Raw genomic sequence first — 18,902 nt, 5'->3', positions numbered from 1 at the left:
ACTAGAGTTCGGAATAGCAGTTCTAAAGAAGTCATACCAGAATCAAAGCACTAAAATGTTTCTGTCTGCATAGATGCTGCTAGAACTGTTGAATTTTATTGATGAAATTTCTTCAGTTTCTAGGTTTATAAATTTATATTTAAGTCTTTTCTTTATTGATATATTCATTCAGGAAACATCTTGTTCGACTAGTTATGCACTATAATTTCTATTTTTCTTACTGGTTTTCTCTTTTTTCCAATATATGAAGCCCCTACTGTGTTAAATAATAGTGTCTAACATCAGCTGAGATTTTAAGACTCTATAACATTTGCTAATTAATCCTGAGTATGATAAGAATTGTGCTGGCAATCAATTTCTAAATAGTCAATTAGATTCTCAGGTAGTGCATTTGCAGACTGGAAGCTGTGCAAATTAATTGACAGGGCCCCTTTCTTTACAGACATAAAAGGCAGGCATATATATTGCATCAATATCAATTTTACAAAATACATGACATCCATTCCCTGGATCATTTCTCAGGATAATGAGTTGATCAAACAAAGTCACCCTGCCTGGTAATTAGTTTACAACCATCATTTAATGAGTGCTTTCCACATTGCAACACCTCTACCGATCCATCCAGTCAGTATTCTGTTAGACAATAGAAAATACTTTTCCCCTTTATATTTGATATTCATTCAAGACAAAAAGCTTTGCAAAATGTCATCGTCAACAGTAATATATTCACAACTTAACTCGAATGTTTGCTTGTAATGGGTTTATAGCTGAACTTCATAATAAGATGGTTACTTTAAATGGAACTCTGAAAAATCTAAAACTGATCAATGTTTTCCCTTCACAGATGCTGATTTACCTGCTTTTTTTTCAGCATTTCTGTTTCATTTTATCGAAGAAGTTGCTGTTGATCTGCTCGCTTATATGCACCACATTGCAGTTAATCCACCACTGTCGAGATTTGTTCCAACTCATGATGAAGTCCCTTAAAACTTGGGAAGTTTGAATCTACTGATGATTTCAATGCATGTACAACTGAAAATTCATTACCAGTATGATTTAACAGTGGGCACAAGAACGCATTGTCTCTCATTCTAAGAGGATTGGTTAGTGCCTATATCTGTTGCATTTACCTAGTGAACCAATAAATCCTTGTATGAATATCTTAAAGAGGAGACAGCCACCAAGTTGGTGAATGATGTGTAAACTGTTAGATGAAAAGGCTGTTGATCGAAGTGATGTATTTTTTATTCCTTTTGTTTTTAAGGGCAATCTCCAAATACACCAGGTTCATGTTAGTCAAGATGGCCAGGTAGGTACTTTTGTCAAATTATATTGTTTTACATGTTTGACATATAATTATGAGCATATTGGATTAGGTTAGATTAGATTCTCTACATTGTGGAAACAGGCCCTTCAGCCCAACATATCCACACTGACCCTCCGAAGAGTAACCCACCCAGACTCATTTCCCTCTGACTGATGCACCTAACACTATGGACAATTTAACACGGCCTTTGCAATTTTTAGTGCATGCCTTGCAAAGTAGATATTCTTTAATGTCATTGTAGTGAATTTGGTATATTTGAGTATTTGAAAAGCTGTAATTAACAAAGGGCAGTTTTTAGTTAGGAAATCATTTATTTTGATTAATGTTACATTAATGTAATATTTGTTGCTCTCATTAGCATCATGAAAAGTTGATTGAAGTTATTTACAAATATTGTTTCTTGTGCATTCCATCCTCATAATGTACTATATCAGTCACTTTTTAAAAAAAGCAGAACATACTATGCATTGATAATTTTTTTATGTGAAACTGAATTTTCAAGGAGAATATTGCTAATTTTAAATGTATTTTAACACATACAATATCACTTAGCAACATTCCATAGCGTGAATGAAGAAGAAAAAATGTATATCTGTTTGGCAATGTAGGGTGCCAGTATTTGAAATCTACTTCGTACATTAATAATGCTTAATTGTCTGCAGTGATGTTTTAGCTACATTTAGTTATGCTTTACAACATCTTGTAAGCTATGTGATCCTGGCCTTCAGCATTTCATGTTTTCACATTTAAAAAAAAGTTATTTTTCACGTCCTCCTCCATCTCTTAACCAAAAGTTCAAATCTGTCACTTTCAGTGGAATATGTTGTCTGGGTTGACCACAATCAGTTCCACATGTATGTGATTGGTGTGTTTGTTGAAAATTGGGAGGTGTAAGTGAAGAAGTACAACAGGATCCTGATCAGGCTGGCTAATGGGCCACGGAATGGCAGATGAAGTTTAATTTGGATGAATGTGAGGTGCTGCATTTTGGAAAGGCAAATCAGGGCAGAACTTATACATTTTTAATGGTAAGATCCTGGGGAATGTTGCTGAACAAAGGAACCTTGGAGTGCAGGTTTATAGTTCCTTGAAAGTGGAGTCGCAAGTAGGTAGGATAGTGAAGGTGGTGTTTGCTATGCTTATCTTTATTGGTCAGTGCATTGATTATAGGAATTGGGAGGTCGTGGAACCAGGGGGCATAGATTTAAGGTGAAAGGGGAAAGATTTAAAAAGGATCTAAGGGGCATCGTTTTCACACAGGGTGGTGCGTGTATGGAATCAGCTGGTACAGTAACAACATTTAAAAGGCATCTGGATGGGTTTATAAGTAGGAAGAATTTAAAAGGAAATGGGCCAAATGCTGGCAAATGGGACTAGATTAATTTAGGATATCTGGTCAGCAAGGCCAGGTTGGACCAAATACTGTATATCTCTATGATTTTATGACTCTATTTCTACAAAATGTCATTTCGAAGCAAAAACATTACATTGAAGAAAACTAATGGATTTTCGTCTTTGTTACAATTTTTTGTTAACCAGCAGAAATTGTGTTACAACATTTTGGAGGCCTGATCAGCATGTAAGTGCTGGCTGACCTAAGGTACTCTTCTTCCTTATTTCTTTGTTACCACTTACTGACCTGCTGCTCACAAGATCAGTAATTAATATGCCAGACAACATCCACACAATATGATCTGGAATTTGCTGTCCATTGCGTTGGTTGATTTGGAGACTATCAATGATTTCAAAGGGAAATTAGTTTGGTACTTGATGAAAAACTTACAGGACTACGGGAACCAATTGGGGAGTTAGCATACATTGATGAGTTGAATAGCCTTCTGTGCAACTAATGATTCGATGACTCTTATACCTCTAATTATAATGTTTTAACTATACATTGATGATGGCAATGCTCAGTGGAATTTCTGCCTATCGGTATGCAGCTGGCATTTGAAATGATTAGCATGGTGTAAAATGGAGGTAAAAGAATAACAGTGTTAACTTTAAAAAGGTAAAATTGAATGTTTGGATTTTAACTAGAAATCAAATCACTAATTACCCAATTCTTGAGTAAACAGCCACTTTGTCACATCCTCATTACAGCAACTGACAAGCATTATCTTTAAAATTAATTGCTGTTTTTAATTTGTTAATTATACAAATATGTCATTATACAAATAATTTTATAATGATCAACAATGCGTTATGTTCATTTGCTTTACACAATTATAGCAGATGAATTGAAATGTGTATCTGAGGAGAATTCTCCTGAGCATAATGATTTTACCAATAAATAGCACTTGGGGAAAAATCAGTCATAGCGATTTTCTGAAATGCTTTCTTTTTGTGAGATACCCATTGAGGCCGCAACATACTCCAGTGTAGTTAAGGGTTACTTTTTTGTTTGGATTTTAACTAAGTGAAATTGACTGTGAAAACATTTAAAGGTATCTTCTCTGTTATAGCTTTTCAGGCATGCATACTTAAGGATTTATTTTCATTCTGTAGTTCATTAGAGGGCAGCATCACAGCACTGACTATATTTTAAGTAAAAATGATTCATCTTTTGGCAAATTGCCTGACTTTATAATACAAGGATACATTGGCTGTTGCTCTCATACCACACAAAGAGTTTGAGACAGAATATGATCATTTCATATATCGTCTCGATCTTATTTCACCCTTAACTATTTGTTCTACCAGCAGATGTTCTCTACAGTATTTTGAACTGAGTACATTTAGACTAAAGGTTCAGATTTACAATTTTTCCATGTGGCGAATAGGATAACCAGATGTTGTGTTTACCACAGTGATAACGAATGCTAGTTATGCAATGCTTTCAATTCCTTCTTAACAAATTTTGATGTGCATTATGGAGTTTTGAACTAACCATCTTGAGCAACATTGGCCCACCCAAACACCCTCCAATGAGAGATATAGCCTTAATTTTTCAATCAGCTCAAGATATGGAAACTTAGAGACAGTTAGCAATTCAAACTTCTCCCCCCATACGATTTAAAGAACTGTACCTGATTTCTGGAAGTTAAGTTGTGCTTTGTAGACCTTATTTGTAAGAAACTTCATTTTGAATTACGGATCTCACTCAAATTCCCAACCACAAACTGCGTACTGTTTTATTTGGTTGCATTTGAAAACTTATGGCCTGGCATGCTCAAGTAGGTAGTGATTATCAAAAAAAGTTTATACTGTTTGCTTTTCTTAACTTCATTTCATGAGGTATTAATCTTGTTGGGTACCCTGCATTTTTTATGATCCTTCCATGTGGTATGTGAGTTTGGCTATGTATAACCATGTTTGCCTATCTGAAGCAATATTTTCAGTAACTGAACAAATATGATCAAGTTAATCTGTCTGCAGTATTAATACTGCTTTCTATGTAGTTCATTCTTCATAAAGGCCTTAGTGTCTTGTTGATCCTGAAATAAACTTCTGAGCAGATGTCTGCTCCATCATCAAGGGTGTCTGCATAATATCAGCCAGCTCTGCCCTTGCCTTCACTCAGTTGCTGTGGAAACCCTTGATCTGTGGTTTAGATCACTGAAGTGTATTCCTGGCTGGCTTCCTATCTTCTGCCCTCTATAAACTTGAATTCCTCCACAATGCAGCCTTCATCCTTTCTTAGTCTAAGTTCACCCATCACCCTATGCTTTCTAATCTTATTGCCTTGATTTTAAAAATATCATCTTAGTTTTAAAGTTCCTCCCTATCTTTGTACCCTCCTCCAGCTCTGTAAGCCTTTCAGGTCCATGCGCCCTGCAATTTTGGACTTTCATGCTTCCCCAATTTTAATTACTCTGTCAATCGAAGGGTATGTTCAGCTGCCTTGGCTCAAAGCTCTGGGATTCTGTTCTTAAATGTTTCTGCCTCTTCGTTCCTTAAAACATATTTCTTCAATCAGGCTTTTGGAAATCTGTCTTGCTATCTCCTTGTGTGGGTCATTGTCAGTTTCATTTGATAGTATCTTTTGTGTGGTACCTTGGGATGTTTTATTGTATTGAAGGTGCTACATAAATTCAATTATGTTACAACCAATGAAAGAACTATTCATCTTAAGAACTTACAAAATGATTACAAGTATGAGATACCAGATGTTAATGATTAAAATACTAAAGAAGCTAAGAAAAGATCTCAAGGGATCTGTAGCAGCTGCAAGAGCAATTCATAGGAGTAAGATATCAGGCGTCTTTTGCCATGGACACTATTCTCATCAATGTCTTCACTGACCCCAGCAAGAAATTTATATTCTTTTCCCAAAAAACATCTTGAGGGTTCAATTGTGTCACATAACCTAGGTGGGGGAATGCGAACATAATCTCTCGCCTGAAATGTGCTGCTCACCATCTTTGGTAAAGACAAGAGGCATCCCTTACCAATACTGAATCAGGCATGAATCACTTCCTTTACAAGGTTCTAACACCACCTTTCACATCTGTATTCCAACTTTGGTTTGTCCTGAGGGAGCTAGAACGGATCCAAAGCCAGAGGTCATTGACCAATGTTCCCTTGAAGTTTTCTTTGTATCCGAGTGGGCTACAAAATCCTTTGAGCACTTTTGTTATGGGTAGCTTACATTAAAAAAGCCACTGAATTGTCACAAAGTTATGTTTAGCCTGTTTTTTATTGTGCATTGAATATTCGAGGATGTTTATGTAACTAGTTGTTTAAGCAGTAGTGGAAACCGAGTTACAGATGAGCTGGAGTGTGGAGATTGTGTATGAAAGTTGACTGATAACAAGGAGCTGATTGGTCTGTGAACTACTGACCAGTTATTGATGACAAAGGCCTTCTGCCTGCCATTAACTGTGATTGACTTCAAGATTTGGGCTATGAATGTTTAGGCAGCAACCATTGAACCTCTGGAAGGAAAGAGCAGTTGTGACTATATTTATAGCCACTTTATTTTTTTTCTCAGTTGCTGTAAGCCGTAGCTCTTAATCAGTAAGTTAAAACTTTTTAAAGTGTCCTGACAAGCTAAAAGTACAATCTCTGTAATTCCTGTGAGTAGAGTCCATTGAATTATCTTTCCAGACTTTACCTCTGCCCATGGCATACTTCTTCTTCCTACCTGTCTGTGCTGGAGAGGCGTTTGTATGTGGATTAGAGTTTTAATTAGTAGAGTTTTATGATGTTTGTTCATAATCATTTATCTGTAGCTCGAATCAATGTATTTTAGTAAATAGTTATCATTTAGGAGAAAGTGAGGACTGCAGATGCTGGAGATCAGAGCTGAAAATGTGTTGCTGGAAAAGTGCAGCAGGTCAGGCAGCATCCAAGGAGCAGGAGAATCGACGTTTCGGGCATGAGCTCTTCTTCAGGAACGAGGAGAGTGTGCCAAGCAGGCTAAGATAAAAGGTAGAGAGGAGGGACTTGGGGGAGGGGCATTGGAAGTGCGATGGTGGAAGGAGGTTAAGGTGAGGGTGATAGGCTGGAATGGGGGTGGGGGCGGAGAGGTCAGGAAGAAGATTGCAGGTTAGGAAGGTTGTGCTGAGTTCAAGGGTTGGGACTGAGACAAGGTGGGAGGAGGGGAAATGACATTTGATCATCATACTAGGTAATATCAGTGAGCCTCCAGTGAAGTGCTGGTTGTACAGCCCACTTTCTATTTGTGTTTCTTTGGGTGGGTGATATTATTTCCAGTTCTTTTTGTCAGAGGGTGGTAGATAGGGTCAAAATCTAGAGCTGAAAATGTGTTGCTGGTTAAAGCGCAGCAGGTCAGGCAGCATCCAAGGAACAGGGAATTCGACGTTTCGGGCAAAAGCCCTTCATCAGGAATGAGGAAAATGTGTCCAGCAGGCTAAGATAAAAAGATGGGAGGAGGGACTTGGGGGAGGGGCGATGGAGATGTGATAGGTGGAAGGAGGTCAAGGTGAGGGTGATAGGCCGGAGTGGGGTGGGGGCGGAGAGGTCAGGAAGAAGATTGCAGGTTAGGAGAGCGGTGCTGAGTTTGAGGGAATCGACTGAGACAAGGTGGGGGGAGGGGAAATGAGGAAACTGGAGAAATCTGAGTTCATCCCTTGTGGTTGGAGGGTTCCCAGGCGGAAGATGAGGCGCTCTTCCTCCAACCGTCGTGTTGTTATGTTCTGGCGATGGAGGAGTCCAAGGAGCTGCATGTCCTTGGTGGAGTGGGAGGGGGAGTTAAAGTGTTGAGCCACAAGGTGGTTGGGTTGGTTGGTCCGGGCATCCCAGAGGTGTTCCCTAAAGCATTCCGCAAGTAGGCGGCCTGACTCCCCAATATAGAGGAGGCCACATCGGGTGCGGCGGATGCATTAGATGGTGTGTGGAGGTGCAGGTGAATTTGTGGCGGATATGGAAGGATCCCTTGGGGCCTTGGAGAGAAGTAAGGGAGGAGGTGTGGGCGCAAGTTTTGCATTTCTTGCGGTTGCAGGGGAAGGTGCCGAGAATGGAGGTTGGGTTGATGGGCGGTGTGGACCTGACGAGGGAGTCACGGAGGGAGTGGTCTTTGCGGAATGCTGATAGGGGAGGGGAGGGAAATATATCCCTGGTGGTGGGGTCCGTTTGGAGGTGGCGGAAATGACGGCGGATGATACGCTGTATGCGGAGGTTGGTGGGGTGGTAGGTGAGAACTAGTGGGGTTCTGTCCTGGTGGCACTTGGAGGGGCGGGACTCAAGGGCGGAGGAGCGGGAAGTGGAGGAGATGCGGTGGAGGGCATCGTCGATGGCTCAAGGGCGGAGGAGCGGGAAGTGGAGGAGATGCGGTGGAGGGCATCGTCGATGGCTCAAGGGCGGAGGAGCGGGAAGTGGAGGAGATGCGGTGGAGGGCATCGTCGATGGCTCAAGAGCGGAGGAGCCAGAAGTGGAGGAGATGCGGCTCAAGGGCGGAGGAGTGGGAAGTGGAGGAGATGCCCTCCACCATCTGATCTCCAACATCTGCAGACCTCACTTTCTCCTCCAAGGAAATTGCTTAGCCTCACTCAGGACCCAATATCCTGGACTGAGATCTCTAGGTCAGTCCACAGCAAAATCCCAAAACAAGCCTCAGCCAAACTGTTAAAATTTTCTTCAGGATCCAGGCTGGCAAGCCATTGTAGTTGCTGCTGGTATACAAACTCGAGACAGCTCAAGAGACCTACTGGGCCTGAACTGAGTAAGAGAATTACTAGGTTGGTATCCTCCTATGTCTGGATTGGAACAATTAAATTGCTTACCAACATCCAAATCTGAACCAATCAAAATAAACTAATGAAGAGTCTTTCAGACTCAACATTGGCTTGCTCTCCATGGCTGCTCCCTGACCTGCTGTAATCTGTAGCATTTGTTCTTTCCAATCAAAACAAATGTCTAGATAAATGGTCACCGGGTACTAATGGAATCAATACTGGGCATGACCATTTCAGTGATCACGGAACTAGTCTTTTACAAAATTCTTTCTGGATGTGCAATACCTTGACTAGATTGAGAACCTATACTGGGGAGCCTTTATAGATTAAGGGTACCACTTCGATTCTGGTTTCTTATGAGAAGCAGCTACATCAGTTACCAGTGATTGTATTGGAAGGTTTAGGACCAGGTTTGATGGGACAAAATACTTTGAGAAAGATTCACCTTGATTGGCTCGATATTTTTTTTTTGATGACTGCCTGAGTGAAGTTCTAACTAATTGCCTGGAAGTTTTTCAGGGACTATTAAAGCAGCCTTGCATATTGATCAGGAAGCAATTCTGCCCTGAACCATTTGCCTTACAGGCAAAAGTAGAGACAGGAATCTGGAAAGCGAAGAAATCATCAAACTAGCCCTAGAATCAGGGGATGTAGAGTCAGTGTGGACAGAGCTGAGAAATTCTAAGGGTATAAAGACCCTCTTGGGAGTTATCTACAGGCCCCCAAACAGTAGTCTGGATGTTGGATGTAAGTTGAATCAGGAGCTGAAATTGACCTGTCGCAAAGATGTTCCTAAAGTTGTTATGGGAGATTTCAACATGTAGGTAGACTGGGATAATCAGGATGGTATTGGACCTCAAAAAAGAGACTTGGTGGAGTGCCTCCGAGATGGATTCTTATAACAGCTGTTGCTGGAGCCTACCAGGGAGAAGGCAATTCTGGATCTGGTATTGTGCAACGAACCAGAACTGATCAGCGACCTCGAAGTGAAGGAGCCATTGGGAAGAAGCGACCATAATACAATAAGCTTCAATCTGCAATTTGAGAGGGAAAGGGTACAATCGGAAGTGACAATGTTTCTGTTGAATAAAGGGAACTATGGAGCTATGAGAGAGGAACTGGCCAAAGTTCAATGGTGCAATACCTTAGCAGGGATGACAGTGGAGGAAAATGGCAGTTATTTCTGTGTATAATGCAGAAGATGTAGGTTCAGTTCATTCCAAAAAGGAAGAAAGAGCCTAGGAGGAGGCATGGGTGGCTGTGGCTGACGAGGGAAGTTAAGAAACATATAAAGTCAAAAGAGAAAAAGTATAACATAGCAAAGATACGTGGGAAAACAGAGGACTGGGAAGCTTTTAAAGAAGAACAGAGGATTACTAAGAAGGAAATACGCAGAGAAAAAATGAGGTACGAAGATAAGCTGGCCAAAAATATAAAGGAGGATAGTAAAAGCTTTTTTAGGTATGTGAAAGGCAAAAAAATGGTTAAGACTAAAATTGGGCCCTTGAAGACAGAAACAGGGGAATATATTACAGGGAACAAAGAAATGGCAGAAGAAAGGGCGGCACGGTGGCACAGTGGTTAGCACTGCTGCCTCACAGCGCCAGGGACCTGGGTTCAATTCCCGCCTCAGGCGACTGACTGTGTGGAGTTTGCACGTTCTCCCCGTGTCTGCGTGGGTTTCCTCCGGGTGCTCCGGTTTCCTCCCACCGTCCAAAGATGTGCGGGTCAGGTGAATTGGCCATGCTTAAAAAAAAAATTGCCTGTAGTGTTAGGTTAGGGGTATGGGTGGGTTGCGCTTCGGCGGGTCGGTGTGGACTTGTTGGGCCGAAGGGCCTGTTTCCACACTGTAAATCTAATCTAAATTGAATTGGTACTTCAGATCTGTGTTCACTGGGGAAGACACAAGCAATCTCCCAGAGGTAACAGTGGCTCAAGGACCTGAACTGAAGGGAATTTATATTTGCCAGGAATTGGTGTTGGAGAGACTGTTAGGTCTGAAGGTTGATAAGTCCCCAGGGCCTGATGGTCTACTTCCCAGGGTACTGAAGGAGGTGGCTCGAGAAATCATGGATGCGTTGGTGACTATTTTCCAGAGTTCGATAGATTCAGGATCAGTTCCTGCGGATTGGAGGGTGGCTAACGTTGTACCATTTTTTAAGAAAGGTGGGAGAGAGAAAGCAGGAAATTATAGACCAGTTAGTCTGACTTCAGTGGTGGGAAAGATGCTGGAGTCTATTATAAAGGATGAAATTACGACACATCTGGATAGCAGTAACAGGATAGGTCAGAGTCAGCATGGATTTATGAAGAGGAAATCATGCTTGACTAATCTTCTGGAATTTTTTGAGAATGTAACTCTGAAGGTGGACGAGAGAGATCCAGTGGATGTAGTGTACCTGGACTTTCAGAAAGCTTTTGATAAAGTCCCACATAGGAGGTTTAGTGAGCAAAATTAGGGCGCATGGTATTGGGGGCAAAGTACTAACTTGGATTGAAAGTTGGTTGGCTGCCAGGAAATAAAGAGTAGTGATAAACGGCTTCATTTCGGAATTGCAGGCAGTGACCAGTGGGCTGCCTGCCATTCAGGCTATTGAGGGAGTGCAGCGTAGGTTCATGAGGTCAATTCCTGGAATGGCGGGACTACCTTACTTTGAAAGATTGGAGCGACTGGGCTTGTATACCCTTGAGTTTAGAAGACTGAGAGGGGATCTGATTGAGACGTAGAAGATTATTAAAGGATTGGACACTCTGGAGGCACAAAACATGTTTCCGCTGATGGGTGAGTGCCGAACCAGAGACCACAGCTTAAAAATACGGGGTAGACCTTTTAGGACAGAGATGAGGAGAAACTTCTCCACCGAGAGAGTGGTGGGTGTGTGGAATGCTCTGCCCCAGAGGGCAGTGGAGGCACAGTCTCTGGATTCATTTAAGAAAGAGTTGGATAGAGCTCTCAAGGATAGAGGAATCAAGGGTTATGGAGATAAGGCAGGAACAGGATACTGATTAAGGATGATCAGCCATGATCATATTGAATGGTGGTGCAGGCTCGAAGGGGAGAATGGCCTACTCCTGCACCTATTGTCAATTGTCTAGCCCAGTTTGAGGAATGGGAAACATGGATACTGAAGCCTGATGGATTAGTTTGTCTTTGTGGGGATTTGAAACAAATGGTAAACCACTTACTGCGGCTGCTAGATACCCAATCCCTCGCATGGAGGATTTAAACCAAAGCTGGCAGGGAATTTGCCTTCATGAAGCTGAACATGAACCATGCATTCTTGCAATTGTGGTTAGATGAGGATTCCCAGAAGTATAGTACAATTAAAACCTGTAAAGGTTTGTACCAAAATATGAGTCTGTCATTTAGGATATTGTCAGCCTGTGCAATTTTTCAGTGGTCAATGAGAACATTTTACAAGATCAACTCACGTTGCCATTTATCTAGATGACGTTCTAATAATTGGGAAGACCATTAAGGAATACTTAGAGAACTTTGACATTGTCCTTCGATGTCTCCCACAAGTGGGCGTATACCTCATCAGGGAAAATGTATGTTTCACGCATCCCAAGTGATCTACTTGGGCTGGTTTGACGATTCTTTCGCTTTCCAGATTTTGCCTCTACTTTTGGCAATAAGGCAAATGGCACAAGGCAGGCCTTGCACAATCACGGAATTGCTTCCTGGTCAACATTCAAATTCAGTTGACAAGACCCATTGGAAGAGAAAGGGAGGGCGATCAAAGGTGCCCTGGCTCTCACATCTGTACTGGAGCTTAGGTCCTTCCTTAGAAAGGTGAATTATTACAGAAAGTTCATACATAACCTGGCCTCCATCCTTTGCATCAACATGTTAAATAAAGGGTCAGCCTTGGTTGTTAGCCAAGTTATAGCTTTCAGAGGAGTGAAGAAACAGCTATTGTCCTCTAAGGTGTTGGTGGATTATTATCCCAAGAAAGATATGGTATTGATGATCCTCCCGATACGGTATTGGGTAGTATGAGCTCATGGGTAGCCCAATGGAGAGGAACACCCAATAGTATAGACATCCAGGACTTTAGCTTATGCAGAGTGTGAATATGTCCAATTAGAGAAGGAAGATTTGGTGGTCATATTTGGAGTCGAAAAGTTCCACCAATACTTTTACGAATGTAAATGTGTAATAATAACAGACTACAAATGCCTGCTAGGACAACTTAAAGAGGACAAGGCAATGCCGCCCATAGTTTCAGGCTGAATTCAGCAGTGGCCTGTAATACTAAGTGCGTATAATGACTATTTGGAACACTGTCTGGCAGGCTAAGTGGTGAATGTGGATGCATTGAGCACCCTCCGACTGGGAGATACACTACTGGTGGTACCTCAACTGGAAGAATCTGAAATGGTTTTACATTTTCTGGACACACCTGGTAAGGGTGCAGAAAGATCTGGTCCTGACAAAACTGAAACAGCTGCTGGTGATGAGGGAATCTGTAGGGCTGTCGCAACGAGAATTAAAATCTTTTTGGACCCAGAGAGACCAGATGACAGTACAGGATGGCATACTATTATGGGGAGCAAAAGTGATTGTCCCAAGCAAGGGTCGCTGCTGGGTACTGGCTGAATTCCACCACAATCATCTAGGGTTGCCAAAAATGACGATGATGACGAGATGGTATGTCTGGTGGTCAGGATTGAATACAGACACAGCTGTGTTGGTGGGGCAGTGTCCAGAGTGCCAACAAGGACACACATTACGACCAGCAGCTCCCCTACATTCAGGAGAATAACTGGGTAATCCCTGGACTCGGTTGCACATCAACTGCAGGTCTTTTCATGGACTCAATGTTTTTAGTCATAGTGGGCACCCACTGAAGTGGTTGGACATGCATCAAGTTCATTCACCAAACATGGGAATGATAGAAACACCGCACAAATCTTTTTGCAATACACAGGCTCCTGGAAGTTTTGGTCACAGATAACAGGTTATCATTTACCTGCCGGGAATTTGAGTATTTCAGAAAGTTAATGGCATTCATATAAGGCCAGCTCTGTCCATCCATCATCCAGTGGTCTTGTAGAAAGAGCGATCCAAACTTTGAAGGCAGATATAAAGAAATAGCCTACGGCCTACACTAGATACCAACTGTCCCAGTTCCTATTTGATTGTAGAACCACCCCTAATGCAACTACTGGGATAGCTTTAGCAGAGTTTCTCATGGGGAGAAGACTCTGTACCACTTTAAATCTGGACCTGGGGATGTTGGAGAGGGGGGGGTAAAATGGCATCAGGAATTCCAATGCCAGACACAAGTCTCCACTAAGTGAGAGAGATATTTTGTTTCGTGGGATGAAGTTTGGTGTAGGAACCATGGAAATGGCCCTGCATGAGTAAGGTGCCTGGTTGATGTGAGGTCAGGTTCAGAGTAAACTTTGGCTAGGTGCAGCTTTCCTGAACAAGCACATGGTCCATATGAAAGCTGAGAACTTGTCAGTGGAGTGGGAGCAAAACATGCCAAGCTGGCAAAAACCCATGGGTTCTCCTTTTCCATTTTGTATAGTTTCATAGTAATAGAAACAGGAGTAGGTCATTTGGCCTGTCGAGCCTGCTCTACCATTTATTAAGATCATGGCTGATCTATCCATTGTCTCAACTCCTTCCACCTGCATAATCCCCATAACCCTTAATTCCCCTACCATGCAAAAAACCATCCAACTGTGTCTTGAACATGTTTAATGAAACTGCCTCTGCTGTTTCCTTGGCAGAGAATTCCATAGATTCACTAGTCTCTGGGAAAAGCAGTTCCTCCTCATCTCTGTCTTAAATCCACTCCCCCTCATCTTGAGGCCATGTCCCCTAGTCCTAGTCTTGCCCACCAGTGGAAACAATTTACCTGCCTCTATCTTATCTATCCCTTTCATAATTTTATATGTTCCATAAGATCCTCTCCCATTCTTCTAAATTCCAGCGAGTACAGTCCCAGGTGGCTCAACCTCTCCTCATAGAGTAACCCCCCCCACATCTCCAGAATCAACCTGGTGAACTACAAAGCCAGTGCACCCTTCCTCAAGTAAGGAGACCAGAACTGCGCACAATACTCCAGGTGTGACCTCACAAACACCTTGTATAATTGCAGCAGAACTTCCTTGCTCTTAAATTCAATCCCTCTAACAATGAAAGCTAATATTTCGTTTGCCTTCCTGATTACCTGTTAAATGCAAATCAACTTTTAGCAATACACTCCTAATTCCCTCTGTACAACAGCATGGTACAATCTTTTACCATTTAATAATACTCTGTCCATAAATAATACCATTTAATAATATTTTTACTTCCAAAGTGGATAACCTCATATTTACCAACATTGTACTCCATCTGCCAACACCGTTGCCCACTCACTTAACCTATCTAAATCTCTCTACAGACTCTCCACATCCTCTGCTCAGTTTGCCTTTCCACTCAATTTAATGTCATCACCAAACTTGACTATGTTATACTCGGACTCCTCTTTCAAATCATTTATATATATCGTAAACAGTTGTGGGCCCAACACTGACTCCTGCAGCACCCCACTCACCACTGATTTCCAACCAGAGAAACACCCATTTATCCCAGCTCTAAATTCTAGTGAGTACAGTCTCGGGCAGCTCAACTCTTCTCATAGGGTACCCTCCTCTCTGGAAATGATGGGCACCTACCTTGTCAGCTTGGACAAGGAGAAGGTCTTTGACAGGGTATCTCATACCTGCATAAGGGATGTGCTCTCCAAAATGGGCCTTGGGGAGAGAATCCACAATTTGATCCAATTGTTATACACCATCAGTGGTGCAATCTCAGTCAGTAGATAGAAATCAGATAACTTCCTGATCAGTTCAGAAATTGAGCAGGGCTGCACACTCTCTGCTGCCTTGTTTGTGTGTTGTATAGAGCCTTTTGCCAAATCTATACGAAGTATGTCTGCCTGAGAGGGATGACCACTTCCCAGTGGCAGAGGCCTGCAGGTCAAATTTCCTGGTCCATGGATGATAGTGCTGTTTTTTGCTCTGTTATGATGTCAGTGCACATACACATTTACAACTAGTTTGAAATGGTCTTGGGAGCCAAGGTAATCGAACAAGAGTGACACTTTGTTCTTTGGCAACTGGGCCAGCTGGTCCTTTATCCCTTTCACCAGGTCAGGTTATCAGAAGGTGTAGGGCATATGATTCTGAGTGTTTTGCGTGTGCTGAAACTTGTGACAAGCATACCTCCCAAAGTGAAGCAGAAACTGGGCAGACAGGAGCACTGCTCCTTCTCAATTGTGGGTAAAAACTGAATCATTAAATGTGAGGTGCACTCTGTTATTTAACGTGGCTCAAGAGTCTGCACCACTGCTGTCACCTGAGCCATCTTACAGATATTTAAAGCTCTGAATAAGAGTCGGGGATGAATGTGCACACTTCTGCCCTCATCCTTATGGCCACCTTTGTGTTTGGCCGCATTAAGCTTTGTGAAGATCCTTGGTACACAAACAATAAGTATCAATGCTTACTGAGGTTCTACCTGACTCCAGTGTTACAAAGGATAGGCCTGGCCTCGTTGCAGCGGAACCCTTCAAGTAGCTGCACCATTCCACATGTATTCCATTTGCCTGCGGGAAAGTTTGGAAAGGAAAATAATTTTGACCACAAGTCCATCAAGCAGTGGTCAGCACATAGCTTCATTGAGACACCGGGAAATGAAAGATTTGATCCAGTTGGATACTTCCCTGAGCAGAATGTTGCATTGCCTCATTGCTACAACGTTTCAACAAAACCAAGATATAGCTTGGCTAGCAGTAAGAAGGGCACTACCTGTGAGATCCTTAGTATATGTTGGAACTCTCTCGACCACCATGTGCCGCCCCGAAGTGGCTTTGTTGGTGGGGGGGTGGTGGTGGAAGTAGACTGTTTCACACCTCCTCTGGAATGTGTCTACATAACGAATGTCGAGAGAGATGCAGTAGTTTTCTTTTGAGGTTTGGTCTGAGCAGCTCTGTGATGCAGGGCTCTGTGTTCAATGGTCTGTACTTTGGAATATACACCAAGACAAATATCGACTGGTCGTGGAAGGTCATCAACTCAATGAAAGGCACTCTTTGTTCTACCAGAACCTTTTTTGGGTTGTCCATTGCAAAATGTTGACCTCGACTGAGTGTTGCAGACTGGCATAATTCAAGATCCAGGGCTGAGGGACGCATGAAATCTTGGGGCAGCTGTTGTCAAGGTGCAGTAGGAAAAGACCACTATTTGAGGTATTCTCGCCCAAGCATTATGGAGATCCATTCAATTATCAGACCCTTTATTTGCCTCAACGTACGTAGACTGTGTCCTGCGTGAGTAGGAAATTCCTTTGTTTTTTTACAACTTGGAATGTCAAGTTCTGATGTTTGCTTGATTTCATTTGATGTACAAAGATTACAATTTATGATAGGTTTCCACAGTGAATTGTTCACTGATCAGGTACATGTGGAATCTTATGATTTTAAATGCTTCAATCTATATGTTGTAATAATTGGATTGCAATGGAATAGGTTGTTGAATACAAGTGCCGTTGGTTTGCCATTTTGTATGATGTGTGCACCTGAGACCTGGAGCTTCTACCACAGATAAGAACGGCATCTCAGTACCATCCACCTTCACAGCCTGAGACGCATCCTGGACATCAAGTGGACTGACCAAGTTACCAACAATGAAATCCTGGCCCGTGACCAGATACCTAGCCTCTTCACCCTGCTCCAACAACGCCATCTCCACTGGCTGGGCCACGTACACCGCATGTCAGACAGGCGGATCCTGAATGATCTGTCCAGGGAACTGGCCTCTGGCAAGAGAGCACAAGGGTAGCTCCAACTTTGTTTCAGAGATCTCTACAAGAGAAATGTGAAGTCACTGAACGTGAACATCATGAGGTGGGAGGACACTGCAAGTGATTGCTCTGGATTGAGGCTGGAATTACACAGAGGTCTAAAAAGAGAAGAGAAGCTGAGGCTTGCTGTTGAACAAAAGTGCAACTGTCGAGAAAACAGCATCAAGCCAGCACCGGAGGACAGCATCTTCAAGTGTGGTCGCTGCAACTGAGACTGCTCTACCAACAAAGATTGGAGCATGACTTCCCAGGCGCAGATCCATGGTCTCACGAGACTAAATGATGCCATCATCGCTCCTAGCCCATCTGAGGTGCAATGACTTCTAGGATTGTGTTTTTCCTGGGTCGTAGGATATAGCTTTATGCTGCCAACTCTTGTCTATGTTGATCATCCTCTACCCAGACATATGGGATATTTTTCCTTGTGAGCTCTCTTAACAACAGTTCTATTAAAAAGTTAGACATGTACAGTGCTAGGAATGTTTACGTTTGGTTGTATGAATGGTTAAGGAAGAGTCGATCACATTATCAAGACCAGGGAAACTTGAGCCACAGCTAAGCTACACCCTACATGTGATAGAGAAGGGAATTTGCTCTCTCTCTCTCTCTGGTATTTGAATATTGTGAAGGACTGCTTTTAAATTATAGTTCATCATGTGATTTGAATTTTTTAAATATGTGTTGAGTAGTTTGGTTTGTTTGATTTGTGAAGAAATCCATCATGATTTTTGACAAAAGGATGACTGTTGCTGTGATTTGTGACTCAGGCATATTTTGCACATACTTGGAGTCTTCTCTATGATTATTGATGCACAATACACAAATTGCAATTTGCATGCTCAAAACTCTGATATAACTTGTGACAATATATTCTGGAGAAGTACTTGGTACTCAAGTGCAAGAATTTATTAAAAACAAAAACTGGCGCTGAAACAGTTGCCTCCGACACATTCATCAGAGTGAGGGGTCCAAATAGATTTCTAGACAGTATGAACATTGAAGGGTAAAATGTGCTTAAGGTTGATTTTATGAATTTTTGTTTACACAAACCAGTTTCAGGAGGTGACACAATTTGAGATGTATATAAATAATTTAGATGAGAATATAGAAGGCATGGTTAGTAAGTTGGTGGATGCTGCCAAAATTGGTGGTATAGTTGACAGTGAAAAAAGGTTATTTAAGATGACAAGGAGATCTTGATCAATTAGGTCATTGGGCTGAAGAATGGCAGATGGAATTTAATTTGGATAAATGTGAGGTATTGCAAATTGGAAAAACAAACAAGAGCAGGCCTTATACAATGAAAAGTTGAGCTTTTGGTAGAACAGAAAGGCCTCGGAGTTTAGCTGCATAATTTGAGTCACATATGGATGTTTAGCATACTCGACTTCATTGCTCAGACCTTTGAGTATAGGAGGTGACACCTTACAAGACATTGGTGAAGCCTTTTCTAGAGTACTGTCTTCAGGTCTGGTTGTCCTATTATAGGAATGATATTACTAAGCTGGAGAGGGTTCAGAAGAGATTTACCAGAATATTGTTGGGAATTGTAGGTTTGAGTTATAAGGAG

At 42.0% G+C, this 18,902-nt stretch overlaps 1 protein-coding gene across 3 annotated transcripts in view; it reads left to right on the top strand.

Moving 5' to 3' along the window:
- Positions 1–18,902, top strand: part of banp (BTG3 associated nuclear protein) — a 218,101-nt gene that overhangs the window by 157,912 nt on the left and 41,287 nt on the right. For all 3 annotated transcript variants that reach the window (XM_060837653.1, XM_060837654.1, XM_060837652.1), the window contains exon 11: positions 1,265–1,309. In XM_060837653.1, coding sequence (XP_060693636.1) covers positions 1,265–1,309 — 45 coding nt within the window. The remainder of the gene's footprint in view (positions 1–1,264; positions 1,310–18,902) is intronic.

This window comes from Hemiscyllium ocellatum, chromosome 17 (assembly GCF_020745735.1).
Source record: "Hemiscyllium ocellatum isolate sHemOce1 chromosome 17, sHemOce1.pat.X.cur, whole genome shotgun sequence".
NCBI lineage: Eukaryota > Metazoa > Chordata > Chondrichthyes > Orectolobiformes > Hemiscylliidae > Hemiscyllium > Hemiscyllium ocellatum.
The sequence above is the reverse complement of the archived record's forward strand: the minus strand, read 5'-3'. Positions and strand labels throughout refer to the sequence as shown.